Here is a 19015-nt window from a genome sequence, read left to right as displayed (position 1 = left end):
TGTTTTTTCCCATGATACCAAGGGAGTCTTGAAGACTTGATCATTTTTGCCCCAGAGGAATTTCCTGCAGAGTTCATCTACCTTTTGAAGCACTTTAACTGGCAATATATAGCTGGAAGTCCAAAAAATTTGAATGCAAGGATGACACTCTTAATTATCTGTATTCGGTCAGCATATGACAGGTTCCTTTGCTTCAAGCAATTCTGAAATTGTGTGGTGATTCTATGAAAGAGGGGGCTGCAATCCTAGTAAGTGAGCCTTTTGCAAACTAAGGGGATCCCCAAGTATCTGATAGGCATACTCCCCTCAGTAAAACCCAGAAACTCCTTGATATTGTCCTTGACAGGCTCAGTCACTCCTTCATAAAAAATGGCACATTTGTTTGGATTTGCTTTAAGCGCAGACACTTCACTGAAACTAGTAACACATTGGTAGAGTTTCTGAATTGAACTAAGACCCCCTTTGCAAAATAACAAGAGATCATCAGCGAAGATTAAATGAGTGATATTAAGCCTTCCACATTTTGGATGAAATTTGAAGCTTCTGTCTTGTTTCAGAAGGTCAAGGCTTCTGGAAAGATATTACATCCCTAAGATGAACAAATAGGGAGAGAGAGAATCCCCTTGCCTTAATCCTCTTTCTCCTTTGAAGTAGCCATGAATGGAGTCATTGAGGGAGATGGAGTACTTTGGACTAGATATACAAGTCATGATCCTACTAGACAGAAAACTAGGGAAGCACAAGCCTTTTAACATTTCCTCAATGAAATTCCAACTAATGGTATCAAAGGCCTTTTTAATATCAATGTTTATCATAACTCTAGTGAAAATATGTTTTCTGCCATAGTTTTTGACTAATTCATGTGCTAGAAGGATATTATTTGCAATATGTCTACTCTTTACAAAAGCACTTTGAACTTCACTAATAAGACACCCCATAACTGATTGTAATCTGTTTGCAAGAATTTTTGATATCACTTTATATAGGCAATTGTAACAGGAGATTGGCCTGAAATTAGAGGAATATTTGGATAGTGTACCTTAGGGATAAGGGTGATAGATGTTGAATTTATTGCTCCCAGCAGCTTCCATGTTTTGAAAAAAATCTCTATTGCAAGTGTAACCTCCTCACCAACAACAGACCAAACAGATTTGAAAAAAGCAGCTCCATATCCATCAGGACCTGGAGATTTGTTATCAGGCATAGAGAAGACAACATGCTTGATTTTGTCTTTTGAAACTGGTACTGATAGGCTTCTGCATTGGTTTTTATTCAAGCAGGGGTCATTTTGAATAATCCTTATGCTAGGATTAGAAGTTGATACAGCAGTGCCCATAAGGTTCTTGTAGTAAGAGATAAATTCATTTACAATCATCTCTCTATCTGTTATTCTTTCACCCATGCTGTTTTTAAAACTAGCACTCTATTCAGATGTCTGTTAGCTTTAATAATGGAATGAAACTAGTTTGTGCATCTGTCCCCTTTGATACTCCATTAGATTTCGGCTTTTTGTTAGTAGAAAGACATTTCACATTGTAAGAGTTTATTATAGGTAGTTAAACTCTCTTTTTCTTGCCTGATGAAAGAAGGATTAAGAGGATCTACTTGGAGTCTTTTTTGAAATTCCTCTAAAGCATATTTAGCCCTTTGCACCTGCTCACTTATATTTCCATAATGCTTCCTGTTAGGTTCTTTCAAAGCACCCTTCAAACATTTGAGTATAGTAAGTACTGAGAACATTCTATAGCCTTCAACTTAATCTTGCCATGTGGTAGAAACTGTGGGCAGAAAATTGCTATGATTAATCCACATATTGAAGAACTTAAATGATTTTTTTCCTTGTTTTTCCTCTTCATAAATTGATATCACTGCAGGAGAATGGTCTGAAAAGCTTGGGAGCAGGAACTCTACATGACTTGAACTATATTTTCGAATCCATGTGTCGTTTACTAGTCCTCTATCCAATCTGCACCAGACTCTTGTGTCATGCTCTTGTTTATTGTTCCAGGTGAAAAAATTCCCCAAAGTTTTGAGGTGAGATAGTTGACAATCTTCAATAAAAGAGTTGAAGTCTTTTGTATCTGCATCAATAAGCATAGCACCCCCTAGCTTTTCATCATTATTTATCATGGTATTGTACTCTTTTGTATTACTGTACTCTTTCTAAGGAAGCATTTCCTATGTCTAGTATTTCATTGCTAATCAATATATCTGTCCTTTCTAATTCTATGATCTCTTCACTATATTTATTTAATGTCTAATATTCTTCCTATTATATGTTATTTATGCCATGTTATTTTAGTAAAAATACAAGGGCAACAAAAAGAATAAAAGTTTCATGATGAGTTATATAGTTATTTAATATAAGTTATTTTTATCGTATAAATACAGCTTGTTCTTTCATGCTTCTAAATTTTCTGGCTATTGCTTTTAATGAATTTGCATTATCGTTGTTAGTAAATATATTTGTAATTGGATTTTGCTGATCTAAATTTCTGCAGTGTTTGAATCCTATCATTTACAATATCGCGGTTCATATGCCAATTTATGACTTAATTGGCAAAAATTATAAGGGATAATTGTGTAAGTATATTGATACTAAAGTAATTCTAAATAAAGTAAATAAGTAGAGTCAAGGAAGTGCCCTAAAATGTTGATGATTAGGATAACATAGATGTAGAAATGGTGATGAAGTTCAGGATAAAACAAGCAGGAGGCATTTTGGAAGCTTCACGGTCGACCACGAACGTGCACACGACAGGGTTGGTCTTTGGACTTTTGGTGGTCAACCGCAATATGGGTTCAGCGGTCGACCGCGTAGCGGGTTTGGGCCTGATTCTATTTTCTGATCCGTTTTATTGTGAGTTGATATATAACCCTAAACACGTTTTTTAGGGTTATGCAAGGAAGATTTTGAACAGCCTTTGAGAGAGTTTATTGCAACCTTTGTGAGAGGATTTGTGAGAGATCTAGAGAGCTTTGTTTGAGGGTTTTGGTGAGATTTGTAACCCTATTTGTATTTCTCTTCATCTCTAATAGTAAGAACTCTCCCCTCCTTGCCCCGTGGACATAGGCAACTTGCCGAACCACGTAAATTCGTTGTCTTGCTGTGATTTGTGCTTGTGTTTGATTAAGATCTTTCTCATTGTCTTGTCATGCACTATTTAGTTATCGACCTCCGCTGCGCACAACAAGTGGTATCAGAGCTTTGGGTTTGGCTTGGGGCTTGTTCGAAGGATTCGCTGAAGGATTCTTACTTCGAGAGTTAGATCTACAATATGAGAGAAGCAAGCACATCGGGGTCATATCTTACGAAGGTGATATAGAGTTTGAGCATCAATAATACAAAGATTGATGTGCTGAAGTTCGATGGAAAGATCAATTTTGGTTTGTGGAGGTGCCAGGTAATGGCTGCGTTGGATGCACAAATTTTGGAGGAGACTCTTGAGTTACAAGAGAAACCTGAAGACATAGAGGATAAGGTTTAGAAGAAGATGAACAGTACGGCTTGTGGAGTTATTCGGTCATGCTTGATGCCGGACCTTATTTATGATGTGATGAACGAGACGTCAGCGAAGAAATTATGAGAAACGCTCAATGAAAAGTATCTTACGAAGAGCATTGAGAATCGGCTTCACTTAAAGAAGAGGTTTTACCAGTTCAAGATAAAGAGGGGATTTTCCATTAGAGAACATGTAAATAACTTCACGAAGTTACTTTCAGATTTGACCAATATATACATCATGGTTGAGGATGAAGACAAGGCGATGCTACTTTTGTGTTCATTGCCGGAGGATGATTATGGTACGTTCGTTCTCACTATGATCAATGAAAGAACTATTGTTACCTACAATAAGGTGACCTCAGCATTGGTGAACTATGAGTTATGGAAGAGTGATGGCGAACCCTCCGAGAAGGCATCGGGAGATGCATTAACAGTTCGAGGTCGTAGTCCAAATCACCGCTAAGTCAACCGCTTAAAATCAAAGAATAGAGGTGGCTATAAGAGTGTTGAAAAAAATAGAAATCAATGTCGTTTTTGTAAAGAATAGGGACATTGGAAGATCGACTGTCTAAAGTTAAAGGACAAAGCCGGGAAGAACAACGGGAAAACTGTACAAGCTTCATAAGTGAATGTTGCAAAAGATGTTGACGAACATTCAGATTCAGATTCTTCAGGCTATTCATGCTCTGCACTATCATCTGTTTTCTATGCCGACTCTACGGAGTGGATGTTGGATTCGGGAGCTACATATCATATTTTCCCTAGGAGGGATTGGTTCTATAGCTTCGAGGAGCTAGAAAGAGAGGATGTCGTTGTTGAATATCATATCTCCATGATAGTGTTTTGATGATAACAATTTATACAGTGTGTGCACTAACTTTTATATGCAGATTTCAATATCAGAATATGTACAAGTGCAAGTTGATTTCAAGGCATTTTGAAGTGAAGAAAATGAAGAACAAAAGAGATAATGTATTTTACATTTTCTTTACTTAGAATAATTATACAAGCTTTGATCACACACACGCACACACATAATTTTAGAACATACTAACACAGGCTTAGTGTGTTGGTTAACTATAGAAATCCCCTATGTTAACCATTAGAATTTTAGTTAAAACTTGATTATAAAAATCCTTACATCAGATTTTTTGATCTTAGTAGTCGACTAATTAGAATAGTAGTCGACTACTCATGTATAAAACTCAAATACATGTTTCTGTCAATTTACAGTATAGTCGACTAATCATCATTATAGTCGACTACTGAACTCAAATTTCATTTTATCAGTTTCTGTCAAAATACAGTGTAGTCGACTACTGAGAAAATTTTCCAAAAACAGAGTCTGTTTGAACTCAGTGTAGTCGACTAATGTCAACAGTAGTCGACTACAGATACAGTTTTTCTAGTTTTCAAAGTTTGAATATCTGACAGTTTATAGCTGTTTTTAAACGTTTTTAAAGTTTAAAAATTGTTTTTTCAAGGGCTATAAATAGGTTATTTGTTCAGAAAAATTGCAGAGACTTACATACCCATAAGCTTTGATCTTTGAGCAATTTTTCAAGTCAAAAATATTCAGATTTTGTGAAAAATAGAAGTTTCTGAAATTGCCTCTAAACATTGATCAAATACTTATCATTTAGGTAATTTACAGAGGTTAAAAGAATCCTAAGCCACTGCTGTACTTCACTACACATTCAAGGCTTATAGGATCAATTGTGTTCTTGCTTCAACAAGGTTTTCTCTCGGGTGTGAGAAGGTTAATCTCTTGGTTTAGAGATTGGTGTTCAAATTGACAAGGTGTTTGTCAATTGGTGTTGCAATTTGCAGGGACTTGCAAATTGGTCAGGTTTGCGTTTGATTTTGTAAGTTTATTCAAAATCATAGTGAAAACTCTCAAACGGGATTTGCTTGGGGACTGGATGTACACCGGATTGGTGGAACCAGTATAAAATCCTTGTGTTTGTGATTGTGAATTTCTGAGATTGCCATTTTTCTTTGCAATTTATAATATACTTTGCATTAATTTTAAAAGAACACTATTCACCCCCCCCTCTAGTGTTCAAGTGTATCTATTTTAGGTCCTACAGTCGTGCTTATGGGAAATGATCACATATGCCTTATTAGTGGTATTGCTTCAGTCCGGATCAGGATGCATGACGGAGTGGTTAGGGAGTTGAAAGAAGTGAGGTTCGTGCCGTAGTCGACGAAGAATATCATTTCTCTTGGTACTTTAGAGGCAACAGGTTATCGGGTGACCTTAGAGGATGCTACTGTGAAGGTCATGAAGGGTTCTATGATGGTGATGCGAGGTGTCAGGAAAAACAACATATACTACTTGAAGGACAAGACAGTTACAGGGGGTTTGGTAGCTTCTATCACTACAGAGGAGGACACTACCTGCCTATGACACATGCGTTTAGGATACACCGGTGATAAGTCCCTATAGACATTAGCAAAACATGGGCTATTGAAAGGTGCGAAAACCTCCAAGATGGAGTTGTATGAGCATTGTGTACTTGGGATGAAGACTAGAGTGAAGTTCGGCACCGCTATTCACAACACCCAAGATATATTAGATTATATTCACACAAATGTTTGGGGCCCTTCCAAACACACATCACTTGGTGTGGCCAACTATTTTATCACTTTCATTGATGACTAGTCCAGGAGAAATTGGGTATATACAACGAAGCATAAACATGAGGTCCTTGATATTTTTGTGGAGTGGAAGAAGAAAGTAGAGCTGTAGACAGGTAGAAATATAAAGACTCTTTGTTCAAATAACGGTGGAGTGTACAAGAGTGATCCATTTCTGTAGTTTTGCTGGGATCACGGCATTAAACGACACTTCACATTTCAAGAGACACCGCAACAGAATGGGGGTGTAGGCTGTCTAAAAATCACAATAGATAGCTGATCCCCATCAAAACACCGATGATGGAAGTTACAATCTGACGACTTCCAGAAGGCTACAATTTGAAGACTTTCACGTAGATCGCTGAAGTTTACAAACTGACGACCTTCACGACAACCGATGAGAGCTCTAGTTCAACAGCATTCATAATCAACATCGGGAGTTACAATCTGACGACTCTCATATTCTCAAGGAGCCAAGATGAAGATTACAAGACAATGATCTTTGCAACGCTACGACAAAAGAGATTACTTTGTGATAATCTCTTCAAGACAAGACGCGGAGGTCCTCCCCGTGTGCCAACATCAAAACGCTGGGGTCGAACCCGCGTTACAACATCAAAACGCGAGGGTCGAACCCACGTTACAACATCAAAACGTGAGGGTCGAATCCGCGTTACAACATCAAAACGCGAGGGTCGATCCCACGTTACAACATCAAAACGCTGGAGTCGGACCCGCGTTACAACATTAAAACGTTGGGGTCGGACCCGCGTTTTTCAACACCCAGTGAGTACCGAACTCCGCGTCTCAATTCTAAAATGCGGAGTTAGGATCCTGAACGCCCACGTGGGCGTTTGACTCGTTCAAACACGAGTTGAACGGTTGCAGGAACCGTTTTCCCTCCACGATTTGAGGGATTTCTGCCCCACTATGGAAAGAATTAAGGGGGTGGTTACACCCCTTAATTCCCTATAAATATGAGTAAACTCAACTGAGTTGAGGGTTGGCTTCTTGGGTCCGGAGTTGAAGGCTTTTTTTCGGCTGGCATTTTCGAATCTGAGACTGGGCAGCGAGGAGGGAATTTCTTGGCAGCAGGAAGAGGAGATTTTTTGGTTTAGCAGCAAGGGAGAGATCGACGTTCATCCTCAGCAACGATCGACCACCGGAGCTTTCTTCTAGCCTTGGCTTATTAACCGATCTTCGGTTCAAATCAACTCTTTTTCAAGAGTTCAAACTCGATCAGAGTTATCAACTCATCAAGAGTTTTAAACTTGCCACGCAAGTTCTCCACAATGTCAAATCGTGAGGAGAAGACATCGTTCCAGTGAATCAAGACGTGCGGATCGTCAACGGAGAGCAAACTCGACGCAAGCATTCGAGGGAGGCACTCCATCGCCACCGTGAAGAACCCAGTTTTAAACAAAGAGGAAGAACCAATTTCGTTCTCCTCTCTTTTGTAATCAAATTGTAATCGAAATCAAAGGAATACAGATCAATTTTTTTTATTCTTTTCATTGCAATTTTCCCTACATACAAAAGATGGCGACTCCGCTGGGGAGAGGCTTCTCTGATGAAGAAGTGGTGGCGCAATCCGATGTTCATCTCACGTACATTGCCGGAGAAGGTATAATGTATGATGACACAGAGTGGATTGCCTAGATCCTTTTAGGCCGAGGAGTTAGTTTATGCGAGCTATCTCATTAATAGGTTAACATACACTACGATACAGGGGAAGGCTCCTATGGAGCATTAGTCTGATTCGATGGCTAGTGACTATGAGTTGCTTCAGATATTCGGGTGTCTTGCTTATTATCATGTCAATGATAGAAAATTGAATCCGAGGGCAAGGAAAAAAGTCTTTGTAGGATTTAGAGAATGTGTTAAAGGCTTCAAGTTATGGGATCCACATGATAAGAAGATAGTCATTAGTAGAGATGTCACATTTGATGAGGTGTACATAATGAGGCCTTAAGTTCCTCGGCAGGTGGAGGAAGACCAGATTAGTAGGATATCACAGCAGGTGGAGAATGATGTGACTCCACCCACTCCAGATATCATTGTATCCATTAAGACTCCTACAGAGATGACACTGGAAGGAGATGGGATGACAGACGGGCATTTGGAGGATACAGTGGGTGGTGAGACTCAGGAGCAGGATCATGTTTAGGAGTCCATTACAGTAAATAGACCTAGAAGGGTGATTCGTCAGCCAGTTAGATACAATGATGTCATGGTTACATATGCTTTATCAGTGAAGGTCGTTAATGATATGGTTCCTTCTACATTCAGAAAGGCAGAGTCTAGCTCTGATTCGATCAGGTGGAGGGAAGTTATGGAGAAGGAGATGCGGTCTCTTCAGAAGAATGACACCTGGGAACTTGCAAAGCTACCTAAGAGAAAGAAAGTTATTGGTTACAAGTGGGTATATGCTAAGAAAGAGAGATCTTCTATTAGGGACATTAGGTACAAAGCCATATTGGTTGCTAAGGAATATGCACAGCTTGAGGGCGTTGATTACAACGAGGTATTTTCTCCCATTGTGAAGCATTCGTCGGTTCGGATTTTATTGGCATTAGTGGCACAGCTGGATTTGGATTTTGTCCATATGGATTTAAGATAGCCTTTCTACATAGAGATTTAGATGAGTAGATCTACATGACATAACCCTTAGAATTCAAAGCTGCAGGAAAGGAAGATTTGGTGTGCAAGCTGAATAAATCTCTTTATGGTTTGAAGCAATCGTCACGACAGTGGTACAAGAGATTCGACAGCTTCATGATTGGCCATGGATACATGAGGAGCCCATATGACCCATGTGTTTATATACACAAGCTAAAAGATGGTGAGTATATTTATTTGTTGTTACATCTTGATGATGTGCTTATTGCTTCCAGGAATTCATCGGCTATTCGAAAGTTGAAAAAGGAGCTGTCATCCAAGTTTGAGATGAAGGATTTTGGAGAAACTAAAAAGATATTAGGTATGGAGATCGAGAGAGACAAAGTGAAGGGGAGATTGAAGCTTACACAGAGGAGTTACTTGCAGAAGATGTTAAAGAAATTCATCTTTGATGGTAATGCAAAGGCTGTGAGTACTCCATTGGCTCCCACTTCAAGCTTTCAGCTAATATGTCACATGTTTTAGTTGAGGAGAGAGATTACATATCGAAGGTTCCATATGCTAGTACAGTGGGTAGTTTGATGTATGCGATGGTGTGTACGAGACCAGATTTGTCACAGGCCGTAAGCATGGTATCGAGGTACATGCATGACCCCGGGAAGGATCATTGGGAGGCTGTGAAGTGGATTCTATGGTACATTAGTAGGAGCACCGGTTTGTTGGAGATGCACACTTCAGTCTATAGTGGCTCTCTGTAGTACAGAGGCGGAGTATATGGCTGTGACTGAAGCTGTGAAGGAGGTTTTGTGGTTGCATGGATTGTTGGAGGACTTGGGAATTGTACAGGAGACCATTTGAGTACATTATGTTAGCATGTCGGCTATCTATTTGGCAAAAAACCAAGTTTATCATACACGTACGAAGCACATTGATGTTAGATTTTACTTTGTTCATGATGTGTTGGATGATGGAGATGTCATGTTGGAGAAGGTCCATACAAAGGACAACCCTCAGATATGTTGACCAATGTTGTTTCGGGTGCTAAGTTTGGTCACTGTTTGGAGCTATTAAACAGTTTTCAATGTTGAGGCCTTTGGAGACCATTTGGGTGAACTACGTGAGGCTTGATTCCTTAGCAAGAGGATACGTAGGCAGTCTTTTAGATGCTACCGGTTGGATTAGTTGATTTCGATGGGGAAGGATTGTTTGAACTCTCGTTTTAGTTCTTGACTTGTCGTGGATTGAGTCCGTTGTCATGGATTGATTCCATGGCATCCTGGACGTAACAAGTGGGACGTTTGGTTGGTATTGGTGTCGGCTTAGTTTTTGGTAAAATGTTTACCGAGGTGGAGAATTGTAGAAACAACAACGAACTTCTTGAGAAAACAAGCAGGAGGCATTTTGGAAGATTCACGATCGACCGCACATGGCGTGGCAGTCGACCGCGAACGTGCACATGACAGGGTTGGTCTCTGAACTTTTGATGGTCAACCAAGAAGGTTCTGCGGTTGACTGCGCCAAAACCCTGTAGGCGATTTTGTCTCTGGACTTTTGGCGGTCGATCGCACGATGGGTTCGACGGTCGACCTCATAGAGGGCTTGTGTTAGACCCTAGAGGGGGGTGATTAGGGTCTTATGCTAATCTAATCCGATTTTATGCTAATTAAAACTAACTAAAGAATTATTCTTGCAAGAAAGATGTACAAGTGTTATAAGCAAGAATAATCAATATGAACAATGAGATATATCCTAGTAATGAGATATACTATGAGATATATGTGAGGATATACAAATTAACACAATGGTGAAATAAACATAAACAAGATAGTGAGCAAAGTAAATAATGAGACAATGACGATATGAGCAATGAGCACAAATAAGAATAAACGCCAAAGCACACTCAAACATAATCAAATGATCACATAGTTCGGACCTTCCGTCCTACGTCTCCGATCCCCACTCCCGGGGAGAAATCTACTATCACAATCCGGTTTGGAAGCCGGAACTTCTACACACTCGGTTTTCTAGCTAACCGAAAACTCTAAAACTCACACTCTTGCAAACCCACTCTACACCCTCACAAGTGTTGGACCTAGCCGTGTCTTCCTCAAGTGCTCGGTTACAACCTCTCCCTAGGTTCGTCAACCGACGCCACTCCTCTTGGGACGATCATCGACTCTCACCACACACTCCTCTCGGTGTACAAGTGTATTACAAAGTGATCTCACGATTAAGCACAATACAAAGAATGATTGTTCTCTAATATAGATGAGAACACAATAAAAGCTCATACTCAATTGTTATAACTCTCACCAACCCAAATATACTATGTATGAAAATACAATAAGCTCAAGTGAGTGGGTGTGTAAACAATGAGTAAAATCAAATCTAACTCAAGTGAGTGGGTGTGTAAATAATAAGAATATGGAAATCAATAATAATATTGCTAGAGAAAAGAGTTAGAAAACTTCTCTATAAACACAAAGAGAGGATGAGAAGATATTGAAGATGAACTCCTCAACAGATGATGCAAACTCCTCTTTGTAACAGCAAACCCTAAAAATAAACTAAACAAACTTAAACTCTTTTAAAACTTGTTTAAAACATTTCTTGGATGGATTTGAGAACTAAGATCAATGGGGTATTTATAGCCTCCCAAAACCTCAGCCAAAAACCCCAAACAAAAGACCAAAAACCCCAACGAATCAGAAATATGATTTTGTACTAAATATGACTGTTGGGCGATCGGCGGTCGACCGTGGGAAAATTGCGGTCGACCGCGATGTAGACAAGATAATAAACATGCTACAAAAACTGGTTTACAAAAAGGACTTCCCAAATGAGAAATATCATCATTTTGCAAAATAGTCCAAAACATAAAAATGTAAACATATGAATTTTGACATTTAGGCTAAACCATGTTTTAAAACTTTGCACAATGATTATGTAGACTTAATAAAATATATATATAATTATTGTTAAGTCCAAAAACTAAGAATACAATATTTTTATAAATACAATAGAAAATGAAACATATGAGTATGTATATGAAAATATATTTGTTTCATATCTAAGTAGTTAAACCAAATCACAATAATAAATATGAAATATGTAATTTCATATTTATAAACGTAAAAACCAAAACTTGTGTTGTATATATATATGACTACATATATATACAAGGAAACCAATAAAATATGTGTGTATATGATATTGAGCTTAGAGTATCTAACACACATAATATAAAACCTAAACTAGATTACCCAAGCCGATCTTGATCTTCAATAAGCTTGACTTGGTACACTATGCGGATGAAGCTTGAACTTGTATCTTTAACTTGAATGTACATTGCTTCACTCCACTATTCCGCCAATCTCCATTGGATATGATCGTTAAAGCTCTATTCCATCCATCCTCCAACATATTGTTTGCCTAGAATAAATATAAAACACAAACACTAGACAAATAATATTAGATGTAAATTGTTTGTAAATCATCATCAAAACAAGAAGGCTAACAGCTTGGGCTTGATTCTGTTTTCTAATCCGTTTCATTGTGAGTTGATATATAACCCTAAACACGTTTTTTAGTGTAATGCAAGAACGATTTTGAGCAGCCTTTGAGAGAGTTTATTGCATCCTTTGTGGGAGGATTTGTGAGAGATCTAGAGAACTTTGTTTGAGGGTTTTGGTGAGATTTGTAACCCTATTTGTATTTCTCTTCATCTCTAATAGTAAGAACTCCCCCCTTCTTGCCCCGTTGACATAAACAACTTGCTGAACCATGTAAATTCGTTGTCTTACTGTGATTTGTGATTTGTGCTTGTATTTGGTTGTGATCTTTCTCATTGTCTTGTCGTGCACTATTTGGCTTTCGAGCTCCGCCGCGCACAATATATATTTGTAATTGAATTTTGCTGATCTAAATTTCTGCAGTGTTTGAATCCTATCATTTACAATATCGCGGTTCATATGCTAATTTATGACTTAATTGGCAAAAATTATAAGGGATAATTGTGTAAGTATATTGATAATAAAGTAATTCTAAATAAAGTAAATAAGTGGAGTCAAGGAAGTGCCCAAAAATGTTGTTGATTAGGATAACATAGATGTAGTAACTTCACAATGTCTTCGATAAGATTATTTTGTTGGAGAGTAATGTGAGGGCTTCTACTAACAATAAAAGACATTGATTTGGTTTACTTGCTGGCATTAATCATTTTTTATTATTTTGTGCTTGGACTCTAAGTTATATTTTTCCACGAAGTAGGCTTTGACAACCTATTCGGCGGAGGGATGTGATTAAGGTTCGGTGATAGTAGCCAGTGGTTTTTATAGACCCACTGCTATTGACTGAATATTTCTTCTTCTTCCTTTTTTTTCGGGGATAACTGTAAATAATCTATGGTTTTACTGTTGTTAATTAATGGTATATTTTGGGAAGCTTTTATCTGTTTAATGTATTTGGTTAAGCTGTCGCTATGTAAAATTGACATTCGCTCTGTGCAAGCTACACATTTGGAGCTGCAGATGCAGTTTATTTTTTGTTAACGTCTCTGGCATAATATGGTAGTATGATGGGGCTTTCTCACAGAAACTCCATCACATTGAGTAAATTTCACTTTCAATTTCAAGTGAAAATTTTCCTTATATTGAGATGATTATGGAAATTATTTGTTGGCTATGATTAATTAATAATTATGGTGTTTTTTGGATTGCATATTTGATGGGCATCTATATGGATTTGTATACTTGATAGGCATTTATATATACTCAAAATACTATGTGAATAAAAATGTGATGGCGCACGTTTATCATTTGGTGTTATAATTATTGGGATTGTGTCTTTTGATTTTTTGTATAACTTCATGAGAATTAGATAGGGTTAGAGATCTATCATGATTAGGAGATTGAGTCTCATCATGATTAGGAGTTTGAATCTTATTCTAATTAGGAAATTAGGCTAGAAATAGGGTTTTGATTTTCCTATATATATTCTTCTATTGTTGGGGGAAAAATCAAGCACAGAAGAGAGAGCCAATATTCTTGTAATCTAGGGTTAGCAGAGGATGTAACATGATTCAAGAATATTGTGCGAGGCGAGGGTTTCATAGTCTTTATCCGTATAAAAGATTACATCATTAGGAGAGGGTTTCACCGTCTTTGTCCGTTCAAAAGATTGTAAGAAAAGAGCTTTGAAGATAATACGAGAGTTGATTATGTATGTGAGGTTGAGAGATTGAGAGACGAGAGTTGAGTGGTTCCTCTTGTAGTTCTCCCTGATACATAGTGGATTTCTCGTATTTTTGCCCGTAGACATAGGTCGAAGTTGGTCGACCGAACCACGTAAATATCGGAGTTCTTTCTTCTTGATTGTGGTCATTTTGTATCTTGTTGATTGTAGGTTAACTTTCGAATTGCGCAGATCGCAGTAGGCAGGGAGACTACAATCCCCAACAATTGGTGTTGTAGATTCAATCTAGCACCGACAACTATGACAACAACACATGCATAACAAAGAAAGAAACGACTACAAGCGAAATCCACCAAGGATTTTAAGCTCCCCACTATCTTGTTGCGCGTCTTGCGGAAGCGTGCTCGCACACCGAACGAGTCTGAAAAGCACGAGAGAAGATTAACCAAACCTAACACGAGTGCAATCCAATCTAAATACGACAACCCAATCACAAACACAGATATTTTACATGGTTTGGCAATTTACCTACGTCTACGGGAGTGGCACAAATAATTTCTTATTTAATCACAAGAAATTACAAACTTTCAAGGAGAATGTCTAAATATTGAGATCTCTCAAAACAATAACAGTGTTTTTAACTTAAAACACTGTTCAATCTCTTCTCACTTGATAACTCAACTTCCCCTCTTTAATCACAGCCCCCTATTTAATTCCCCTCTTTAATAACAGAGAGCAGAACAAATTAGAGCTCAAGATCGCAGAGGAAAAGAGATGCTGCCGCCAAGCTCAACAGGCTCTCTCTGCTTGCTCTATTCGCTCGTGAACAAGGGTTTCCCTTTTATAGGGAAACCCTAGGGCGAGCCTCTCCTCCAGCTGGCGCATCCACTAGCGACAGGCGAGCTCGACCTCGCCTCCAAGCGAGCTTCCTCGTCAGATCTACATCATAAGGTGAGGTAGGTGGGAGTGGGGTGATAGGCGAGCTCGTCCTGGCCTCGACACCAGCAGGCAAGCTTCCTCGCCAGATCTGCAGCCATCACCGTTAAGCTTCGATCCTTAGCAGGTCAGTTCTTCTTCAATTCTCCACCTCGTCCATCATTTGATAAACTTTAAATTTTGCACAAACACTAGAAGAACACCACGAATTCCTACCAGACCAAACCAGCTGTACTATTATATCATAGCTGCCTACGTACCCTCTGACCGGGATCAAGCTAATTGTAGTTCTGCCAAATGGCCGCCAATGGCCTCAATAATCATAAATGTACAACAAGTTTTGACAATGATTAAACTTGTTGCTCAGAACCACCTTTGTGAGCATATCCTCCGGATTATCCTTCGTGTGTACCTTCACTATCTTCACATCTCCATCTTCAAGAACATCCCGAATGAAGTGATAACGAATATCAATGTGCTTCGTCCTCGCATGAAAAACATGAATCTTCGCCAAATAGATAGCACTCATGATATCATAATGAATAGTAATGGACCACTGTGATATACCAAGTTCCTCCAAAAGTTCTCGAAGCCAAATCACCTCCTTAACAGCCTCCGTAATTGCCATATACTCTAGCTCTGTCGTAGACAAAGCCACCGTAGACTGCAAGGTGCATCTCCAACACACCGACGTACGGGTCAAAGTGAATACATATCCCATCGTAGACTAGCGTTTATCCAAATCTCTAGCATAATCCGAATCAACATAGCCAATGCACAACTACCCACCTCTAGTGTCCCGCTCATAAACCAAATCAACATTGAGCGTACCTTGAATGTACTTCAAAATCCATCTCACAGCGTCCCAATGATCTACTCATGGATCGTGCATGTATCTCAAGACCATGTTCACCGCCTGTGACAAATCCAACCTTGTACATACCATCACGTACATTAAACTTCCAACTACGCTCACATATGGAGTCTTCAATATCAACTCTCTATCTTTAACTATCTTCGGTGAAATGTCAGCTAAAAGCTTCAAATGTGCTCCCAAAGGTACACTAACTGGCTTCGTTTCTATACTAATATTAAATCGCTGTAGAACCTTCTTCAAATAAGCCACTGTGTCAAACAAATTCTACCCTTCTCTTTGTCTCTACCGATCTCCATTCCCAAAATGCGCTTAGCCTCACCTAAATCCTTCATCTCAAACTCCTTTGAAAGCTGTGTCTTTAACCCATCTATAGCAGATCTGGAAATAGAAGCAACCAACATGTCATCGACATAAAGCAACAAATAAATATACGCACCTCCTTTTAACTTGCGATAATACACGCAAGGATCAAACTGGCTCCGAGTATACGAATGACCGATCATAAATCCATCGAATCACCTATACCACTGTCGAGGAGACTGCTTCAAACTGTATAGCGATTTTTTCAACCTACAAACCAATTTATCCTTCCTTGTAGCTCGGAATCCCAATGGCTGAGTCATATAAATTTCTTCATCAAGATCACCATGAATAAATACCGTCTTCACGTCCAACTGATCTAACTCCAAACCATACTGTGCCACCAAATCTAGCAAAATCTGAATCGAAGAGTGCTTCACTACCGAAGAAAAAACTTCATTGCAGTCAATACATTCCTCCTGTGCATAGCCCTTCGCAACCAACCTAGCTTTGAACCTCACTGGAGTGCCTTCAATGCCCTCCTTCTTCATGTATACCCACTTGCAACCAATCGCCTTCCGCTCCTTTAAAAGCTCAACAAGCTCTGATGTATCATTCTTGTGAAGAGACTCCATCTCGTCTTGCATAGCCACCTGCCACGAATCAGCCTCCGTACTCTGCTCGTCCTCTATGAATATAGTAGACACCATCTCATCGATACTCTTCACTAGAAGTGCATACACAACTACTGTGTCTGTATATAGTGTTGGCGTCCGTATGTCTCTCCTCTATCTCCGAACCGTAATTGAATCATGAACCTGAGCCGTCGGTCCCTGATCCTACTCATCTGTACCTATATCCTCCACGTCGTCACCATGCTCGTCTGACATCACCTCAGTCAGCACTCTAATGGATATTGTACCATCTGGACAATGTGGAGCTGCATCGATCTCCACCATGACTTATAAATATGACCGTTGCACACTAATGGCTATTTCCAAATTCTGTTTTTGTGTGGGTTTTTGGTTATTTCCTTGGGGTTTTTGCTAATGTTTTGAGTGGGTATAAATATCTCCTTGCTCTCATCTTTCATCACAACCAAGAGAATGTTTTAAGAAAGTTTAACAAGGGTTTAAAGTATTGTTTAGTGTTTGTTTAAAAAGCTTGTAAGCAATTGAGAGTTTGTTTTGTGAAAATAATTTCACAAGAGCTTGAGGAAGATCATCCATCGGTGTTTGAGCATCCAACTCTTCTCCCTATCTCTCTTAATCTATAGAGAAGTTTTTCTTAAACTCAATTCTAGCATTTTATATGTTTGATCTTAATTTCGTAAGCTAGATTTTATATTGAGTTTAATTGTTTTATTAAATCTCTTTGTTCACACACAACCATTGAGCTTATTGTATTACATTCATAGTATAATTTGGGTATGGGGTTTGTGATATTGAGTTGTGCCTAATTGAGTTCTCACCTTGTATTAGAGAACAAATCTTTTGTTGTGAGCTATTATTGTGAGTTGCACTTTGTATTATACTTGGACACCGAGAGAAGTGATTGGTGAGAGACGGGGTCGGTTCCAAAAGGAGTAGGGTCGGTAGTAAAGCCTAGTGAGAGGTGGTAATTTTGAACACTTGAGGAATGTGACACGGGCTAGGCCAACACTTAGAGGGTGTGAAGTGTATTAGAGTGCCTAATTATGAAGTTCACTTTGTATTATACTAGTACACCAAGAGGAGTGTATAGTGAGAGACGGGGTCGTCCCAAGAGGAGTGGGTAGGTGGTAATGCCTAGAGAGAGGTTATAATTCCTAATACTTGAGGGAGACACGAGCTAGAGACCAACACTTAAGGTGTTAGTTAGTGTGTTTACATTATGAGTGATTGTAAAGTTTTCGGTGAACTAGAAAATCGAGTGTGATGTGTAAACGTTTTTGGGTGATCGTTAAAAACCCAGTGTGATAGTGTATTTCTCCTTGGGAGTGGGGAGCGGAGACGTAGGACGGAAGGTCCGAGCTCTGTGATCATATTGTGTGTTTGCATTATTTATATTGCTCACTATCACTCTTGTTTTTATTTATATCTTGTTTCACCCTTGTGTTAACTTGTATATCATTGCACATATCTTGTTACATATCATATTTGCTAGGATATTTGTTAATTAGTTTTAATCGGTGTTTAAATCGAATTAGATTAGCATAAACCCTATTCACCCCCCTCTAGGGTTCCTTCCTAGTGGCGTAAGGATACTTTCAATTAGTATCAGAGCTTGGTGCTCTTTGATTTAAGGTCTAATCGCCTTGAGTTAAAGATCCAAGTTATCTTTTTATGCTAATCTAGTTTTGATTACATTAATCTTGCTTGCACATATTTATAATGTTGGATATGCATTGTGCATCTTGTTTAGGCTATGATCCTAATATTGCTCCTAGAATAGATAATTTCCCCTATGACCAATGGTATTCTAGATTTAATATTTTTGTTAGATCTAGACAATTTAATTTATGGGAAGTTATTAAAGATGCTTACATTTTACTCACTTCGGAAAAATCCAAGTGGAGTAAAAATGATAAAAGAATGTTTAATATGAACAAGCTTTTGTTAGAATATTTGCTTAATGCTTTTGACTCATCATTTTCTAACAAATTTATTCATTTTGATAGTGCTTACACTTTATAAAAATTTATTGAAGCACATCAAGGGAACTTGAAGGCAATCCGACAAGCTTTGGAGGATTCTTCTTCAAGTTCATATGGAGCATCATGCACACGGGCACTAGGCGATGGCCCTAGTGAGGTTTGCGAGTTCGAATCAATTAATGATTTATCTACTGATGAACTTGCTTGTGCTAGTAAAAAATTATTGCATGCCTATAACAAACTGTATCATATCTTTTTAAATTTAAAAAGAAAGCATGAAGATTTGAAATCCGATCATGAGTTGTTAGCA

General features: G+C 38.6%; 1 protein-coding gene across 1 annotated transcript; it reads right to left on the bottom strand.

The window, feature by feature from the left end:
• LOC109823170 lies at nucleotides 246-16171 on the bottom strand. The gene is made up of 6 exons (XM_020389456.1): nucleotides 16039-16171; nucleotides 15837-15973; nucleotides 1654-1704; nucleotides 1040-1423; nucleotides 628-791; nucleotides 246-570 (listed from the first exon to the last, which is right to left on the bottom strand). The coding sequence occupies exons 1-6, from the start codon at nucleotides 16169-16171 to the stop codon at nucleotides 246-248; spliced, it is 1194 nt and encodes a 397-aa protein (XP_020245045.1).

This window comes from Asparagus officinalis, chromosome 9 (genome assembly GCF_001876935.1).
Source record: "Asparagus officinalis chromosome 9, Aspof.V1, whole genome shotgun sequence".
In the NCBI taxonomy this organism is placed as follows: Eukaryota; Viridiplantae; Streptophyta; class Magnoliopsida; order Asparagales; family Asparagaceae; genus Asparagus; species Asparagus officinalis.
The sequence above is the reverse complement of the archived record's forward strand: the minus strand, read 5'-3'. Positions and strand labels throughout refer to the sequence as shown.

What these genes read in the sequence shown, in the direction of transcription:
- LOC109823170 (XM_020389456.1), bottom strand. Translation starts at nt 16,171, where the DNA reads ATGTTGGTTGCTTCTATTTCCAGATCTGCTATAGATGGGTTAAAGACA. An exon ending in CGGTAGAGACAAAGAGAAGG is followed by an intron (nt 15,974 to 16,038) that starts GTAGAATTTGTT and finishes ATATTAGTATAG; the next exon opens with AAACGAAGCCAGTTAGTGTA. An exon ending in AAAGGAGAAAGAGGATTAAG is followed by an intron (nt 571 to 627) that starts GCAAGGGGATTC and finishes ATATCTTTCCAG; the next exon opens with AAGCCTTGACCTTCTGAAAC.